General features: G+C 42.9%; 1 protein-coding gene across 1 annotated transcript; it reads right to left on the bottom strand.

The window, feature by feature from the left end:
* Positions 1-2,332: 2,332 nt before the first annotated feature.
* LOC129564099 (cell surface A33 antigen-like) lies at positions 2,333-2,877 on the bottom strand. The gene is given in 2 exon segments (XM_088834330.1): positions 2,333-2,502; positions 2,505-2,877. Coding segments are annotated over 2 exon segments (543 nt in total).
* Between the last annotated feature and the right edge of the window lie 4,006 nt (positions 2,878-6,883).

The following is a 6,883-nucleotide window of genomic DNA, read 5'->3' as shown; positions in this document are numbered from 1 at the left end:
CAGCATCCGCAGTGATTTTGGAGCCCCAAAATATAAAGTCTGACACTGTTTCCACTGTTTCACCATCTATTTCCTATGAAGAGATGGGACCAGATGCCATAATCTTTGTTTTCTGAATGTTGAGCTTCAAGCCAACCTTTTCACTCTCCTCTTTCACTTTCATCAAGAGGCTTTTGAGTTCCTCTTCACTTTCTGCCACAAGGGTGGTGTCATCTGCATATCTGAGGTTATTGATATTTCTCCCAGCAATCTTGATTCCAGCTGGTGCTTCTTCCAGCCCTGCGTTCCTCATGATGTAGTCTGCATATAAGTTAAATAGGCAGGGTGACAATATACAACCTTGACGTAGTCCTTTCCTTATTTGGAACCAGTCTGTTGTTCCATGTCCAGTTCTAACTGTTGCTTCCTGACCTAAATACTGGTTTCTCAAGAGGCAGGTCAGGTGGTCTGGTATGCCCATCTCTTTCAGAATTTTCCACAATTTATTGTGATCCACACAGTCAAAGGCTATGTTAGGACACCACAATTCTTCAAATCTTGGAAGCTCACACTGCATACAAGAGCAAAATTTTTATGCCTAGATTTCCATAAATATGTCTATGAAAGTCCACTTGCTTAGAATAAGCTTCCAGCTGAGGAAGGAAACATTTAAGCTCCAAGATGCCCAAAGCTTCCTAGACATTGTCTGTATTCTCAGAAAAACCTGACCCACAGTGCATCTCACAACAGTGAGTGAAAATGAGGCTTCAAGAGCTCAGAGAATAACATGTGAGGATAGAGAGTAGTGGCCCTGCAACTCAAAGTTCGACCTGGCCTGAAGTCAGTTTTTGTTAAATAAGACCAACACGTGCTGTTGTATCTGATCTGACTCAACTTTCCTGGAAGATGCACACCTCCCTTAATGACCTTTATCTTCTGATAGGCTATCATGAGCAGATAAGAAAAGAGTAAGAGGATAAATTCACAAACTTTTTGGATTGATGAAGATGGGCCTGGGTGTTTTTTGCTTGCTGCTACTGCTAAGTCACTTCGGTTGTGTCCGACTCTATGTGACCCCATAGACGGCAGCCCACCAGGCTGCCCTGTCCCTGGGATTCTCCAGGCAAGAACACTGGAGTGGGTTGCCATTTCCTTCTCCAATGTGTGAAAGCAAAAAGTGAAAGTGAAGTCGCTCAGTCATGTCCGACCCTTAGCGACCCCACGGACTGCAGCTTACCAGGCCTCCATCCATGGGATTTTCTAGGCAAGAGTACTGGAGTGGCTTGCCATTGCCTTCTTCAGGACACACTGAATGCAAACTTTAATCTTAGTAACTATTAGCTACCATACACACCTATAACCACAGCATTTCCCTTCAACCTAGACCCTGACCTCTCCACCTCAGTCCCAGAAAGAAGATCACAATCCTATGTGTGCTCCAATGAAAGAAAAGTTAATGTGTGGCATTATCAACAGCATGTACTGACCACTCACAATAGGAGTAAGGTCATACCAGCAGGTATTATAAAGGCTATGGGCATTCATTGGAAAAGACCCCAATGCTGGGAAATATTGAAGTCAGGAGAAGGGGACATCAGAAGACAAAATATTTGGATGATATCACCAACTCAATGGATATGAGTTTGAGCAAACTCAGGGAGATGGTGAAGGGAAGCCTGGAATGCTGCAGTCTATGGGGTCACAAAGAGTTGGACACAACCGAGTGATTGAACACCAACAATGGACATTTAGGAAAAAAATAGACCCTTGGTCCTCAGTGCATTTGAGAGTCAATTCAGAACATGGATTATGGAACCAGACTGGCGGGGTTCAGACCTCCCTCCTCCCACCCACCCAGTGATCTTGGGCAAGTTACCTCTAGGTTTCAGTTTCCTCATCTATGAGTGTATACATGTGTGTGCATGTGCACGGGCACACGTGCACATGTGCGTTCTGCTACTGCTGCTGCTAAGTCGCTTCAGTCGTGTCCGACTCTGTGCGACCCCATAGACAGCAGCCGACCAGGCTCCGCAGTCCCTGGGATTTTCCAGGCAAGAACACTGGAGTGGGTTGCCATTTCCTTCTCCAATGTGTTAAAATGAAAAGTGAAAGTGAAGTCGCTCAGTCGTGTCGGACTAGTAGCGACCCCATGGACTGCAGTCCACCATGCTTATCTGTCCATGCGATTTTCTAGGCCTGAGGTGGGCACTATCATGAAAAAAATGCTGCCTAGAGAGATGGTCCAAGATAATCCAGTGCAAAATGCAGGGCGGAGGGGCAGCCTTCAGGGGCGTCTGACTGGTCAGCCCAGGGTCTCCTCTGGCATTCTCTCAGTGGCACCTCGATGTGGGGGCTAGCCTTCCTTGCAGACCTTTTTACCTGGTGTGACTTGAAGCTCTTGGTGCAGGACATTGTAGCTCTTCCAGCTGTACTGAGGGGCTGGGGAGCCCTCCTTTGATTGGCAGGTCAGCAGGATGTCGTTGCCAATGACAGTCTCTCCCTGGATGCCGCAGTCTGGCTTGGAGGTGGCACAAGGACCAAGAGATGGACACGTGATGTGGAGACACCACCCAGATCCGACAGCAGTGAGACGGAGCACTCATAGGTGCCACTGTCATCCATGGTCAGCTGGTCAATGGTGATGGAGGCATCTGACTGCTCGGCATTGTTTGATACACTAGCATGCTTCTGATAAAGTTCACCGTAGATATATTCTTTGGTTGAAAATTTCCATATGAGCACACTTTCCGTATGACTCCTTAGAAGCTTGTCCCACTGGATAAATCCTTCTTGGTTGGGGGAGGAAGTCTGGTAGAAGCATGGAAGGGTAACATTTTTCCCCCTAGCAGCCCGAATAACATCCTTTGGGGTTTCCACAAAGATGGCATGGACAGTCATCCAGACTGGAAAGAAAATAGGAAGTAAATGACATGGCATACCCACTCAGTGTCCTCCAACCACAGCTCAACACACGACAACTGTGGTCTTGGCGATGGCACCCCAGCTATTCTCCTCCAAGCCATATGTGCTCAGTGTGTCCAAATCTTTTTGACCCCATGCCCTGTAGCCAGCCAGGCTCCTCTGTCCGTGGGGTTTTCCAGGCAAGAATACAGGAGTGGGTTGCCATGTCCTCCTCATGGGGTATCTTTCCGATGCAGGTATTGAACTCACGTCTCCTGTATTGCATGCAGATTCGTCACACTGCACCACCATCTGGGAAGCCCCTTCCTCATCTGTAGAATGCAAATAATATCATCTAACACAGAGGCTTGTAGTGAGAAGAATTTTATACCAGAATCTGAAAGGCACATAATTAAGTGCTATGAAGTGTTAGCACTGATATTAATTTAAATACAGGGAACAAATTACGTACTTTGCCTATGAGATATGTGTATAAAATGACTATATGTTGGCCATACTGGTATAACATGGAGTAGAATGTGTTTCTCAATCAACAAAGTCCTATTTCCAGCAGAGGAGGGTGTCAAGCCAGTCCTGAAACATTCTAGCTCAGACATAGGAAATGGGAAGCCTTGTTCTTCTATAAGAGGGAGTCACCAGGGTGGGATTCAATCCCTGGGTTGAGATGATCCCCTGGAGAAGGAAACGGCAAATACCCACTCTGGCATTCCTATCTGGGAAATCCCATGGACAGAGGAGGCTGGCAGGCTACAGCCCATGTGGTCGCAAAGAGTTGGGACATGACTGATGACATAAGCATTCATCAGGGTACAGGCTGTAAATGAAAAAAAACATCCAGTTTCTCAAGTCTGAAGAGCCACTGAGACCCCTGCCTGAGTGAAGTTTGGCTGAAGTGAAGAGGTCAAGGTAGAGAAGACTGATCCAAATGCGAAGGATCACAGGAAGACTTGGGTGAACAGTCAAACTGGCACAACCGGTGAATCATTCTGACTGCAGTAAATGAAACAGATTTCAAGGAGATGAAGAAAGTGGGGGAACACAGAAAAAAATATCCTAGGAGGCAAAGCCCAAAATAAGGTAGCCCCAGCACTGACAGAAAGAGGGAATGTAGCTACCAGTTATTTCATTCAGTTCAGTTCAGTTCAGTTGCTCAGTCGTGTCCGACTCTTTGCAACTCCATGAATCACAGCACACCAGGCCTCCCTGTCCATCACCAACTCCCGGAATTCACTCAAACTCATGTCCATCGAGTTGGTGATGCCATCCAGCCATCTCATTCTCTGTCGTTTCCTTATCCTTCTGCCCCCAACCCCACCCAGCATCAGAGTCTTTTCCAGTGAGTCAACTCATCGCATGAGGTGGCCAAAGTGTTGGAGTTTCAGCTTTAGCATCAGTCCTTCCAATGAACACCCAGGATTGATCTCCTTTAGAATGGACTGGTTGGATCTCCTTGCAGTCCAAGGGACTCTCAAGAGTCTTCTCCAGCACCACAGTTTTCATTAGAGGGAGAAAATGAGTCTTAGAAACAGCCTGATGAGAAGAAGTTTAAATGAAACAAAAACTTAAGATGAAAGGCTTAAAAAGAAGGTTAAAAAATTCAACCACTAAGAGAGGCAAATTTGGGGGACATGACTGGTTTTCAGAAAAAAAAAATCAGAACTCATTGAGAAAGTGGATGATTTGGAGTTTGGAGAAGGAAATGGAATTAGAACAACTTGTTCTGGAAAGCAAGAAAGTTATCAGAGACTACTAGGGCCTTGTAAGAAGTACCCAGGAGATAAATATAAACTGAGCATCAAAAAGAATACTGCCTTCAATGGATTGAAACAAATACATTAAGATCTACAAGAGCATACTGACACTTGAAAAAGAAAAAAAAAAACTCACTGGTTGTTAGGGTATTAAATCATATTTCAGAAAATTGATAAAAGGGAAAAAATCAAGCCTTTCCCCTGTCATTTCTATACAATCTTTTTTTTTTTTTCAGAAGACCCAAGTAGTTCATGAGGGTAATTTTATTTTTCTTCTTGAGACTAAATTCTTTATGACAGAATTCCAACTGGTAAATGCAAGAGGAATCATAGATTTATATCATCATTTTGCAACCTGTAATGAAATGGACCTAGATTACAACAATCAAGGATGCTACAATCATTAGGTGAAAGGGAGAAAGGTAAGCTGACCCTACCTGAACCCACTAATCACTCTTCATATCTCAAAGAGGGACATATTCAGGCATCATATCTTTAGTGAAGTGATGCAACAGATTATACACCATAATACCTACCAAGAATGCTTGCTCTTAAGTCTGAATCTAATCAAGCTGCTACGTCTCACTGTCAGATTACAGGAAACAAGGAAAATAAATGAACAAATCAGACAACATCACAAGTATGAAATGACCCCAGAAGTGGGCATTCTACCTGACAAATGACCTGCTAATTCCATCACATCAAAGGCATGAAAAAAGAAAGCAGGGGGAGGTGGTTGTTATAAAATAAAATAGATTTGAAAACCTAACAACCAATCACAATGTGTGGTCCTCAATTCTTGGTTGCAACCAATCATAAGTGAAAAGACATCTCTGAGAAAAATTAAATATGTGAATTATGTTAAGGAATTATTATTTAAAAAATTAAGCAAGAAAGTCACGCAACTTTTTTTTAAGGAACAGAGTCCTTATCAGAGATGTAAACTGAAACACTAAGGAGTGAGATGACATAATATTTAAGATTTTAAAATATACCAGTCTCCCACAAAAGAAAAGTTGGGAAAAGAGAAATAAGTGAAAAAAATTGGTAAAATGTTAATAGCTGCTAAAGGTAGGAAGTAATTATATTATTCTCTCATAATGTCCACAACACAAAGTTAAAAAAAATAACAATTAAATGGTTTTGGTGTAAATTCAATCTGTGCCTTGCCTTATTAGTGATATTTTTAGGAGGTAGTTAAGGTACTCCCTTAAAGAAAAATCGAATCATTCCACTTAGCCTAAAGAGGTGCAAAGAGTCTTCATCAGCTTGCATTCTGAATTCAGTATGACAATCAGTGAATGAACCAAGGAACCAGGAGTTCTATAGTAAAAACTGAATGTCAGCTTACTTTTTCCCAGTAAAAGACAGCCTGCAAGGCACCTGGGTTGGGCAACACAACCTACAAAGAGCTTATCTGATGACAGTTGATGTCAGATGGTTAAGATCTGAGAGCCCAAGGCGGCAAGGGCCACACAGATTTCCTAAATCAGATCTTGGTCAATACGGAAAGTTTGCAACTTTCCTAGCAACTGTGTAATGCACAAAGCTACTTTCTTTCCAGTGGTAATGAATCTGCTAACTTCTCTCTGTAATCCCTCACCTGTAATCTGGAAGTACAGCTCATGACATACAAAACTGAAGGTCCACAGAAAGAGTTTAGCCATGATTTACTTGCAGTGGTTTCACTGCCTTAACCGAGTGGCTAACCACATGACCCCAGGTGTTTACAAGTCACCCACTGGTTTGATACATACTGCTTGTGTTTTTCTCTTTCCTTCAAACACTTCTGTTATGGACTGAATATTTGTGTTCCCCCAAAATTAATATGTTGAAGCTATAAGCCCCAAGATGATGGTATTGTATGGCCTGTGGGAGGTACTAAGGGTGAGACTAGCTCATGAGGCTGGTGTCTCCATGATGGAATTAGTTGTCTTATAAGAAAAGGGAGAGAGATCAAAGAATCAGAACAAAAGTTGTTTTTTTTTTTAATTTATATGAAAACACAACAGACTCCAAATACTCAAAGCAGTTTTAAGAGAGAGAACAAAGCTCCAGGTACCCCACACCCCGATTTCAAACAATTTATATCGCAAAGTTACAGTAATCAAAACAGCATGGTACTGGTACAAAAACAGACACACAGATGTCAGTACCTATATCAAAACAGTATGGTACTGGCACAAAAAAAGAATAGAGAACTCAGAAATAAACATGCATATATGGCGCAT

The sequence above is a fragment of the Moschus berezovskii genome, chromosome X (genome assembly GCF_049115385.1).
Source record: "Moschus berezovskii isolate FMDL1 chromosome X, NW_MosBer_1.0, whole genome shotgun sequence".
Lineage (NCBI taxonomy): Eukaryota > Metazoa > Chordata > Mammalia > Artiodactyla > Moschidae > Moschus > Moschus berezovskii.
This window is presented reverse-complemented; position numbering and strand designations above follow the sequence as displayed.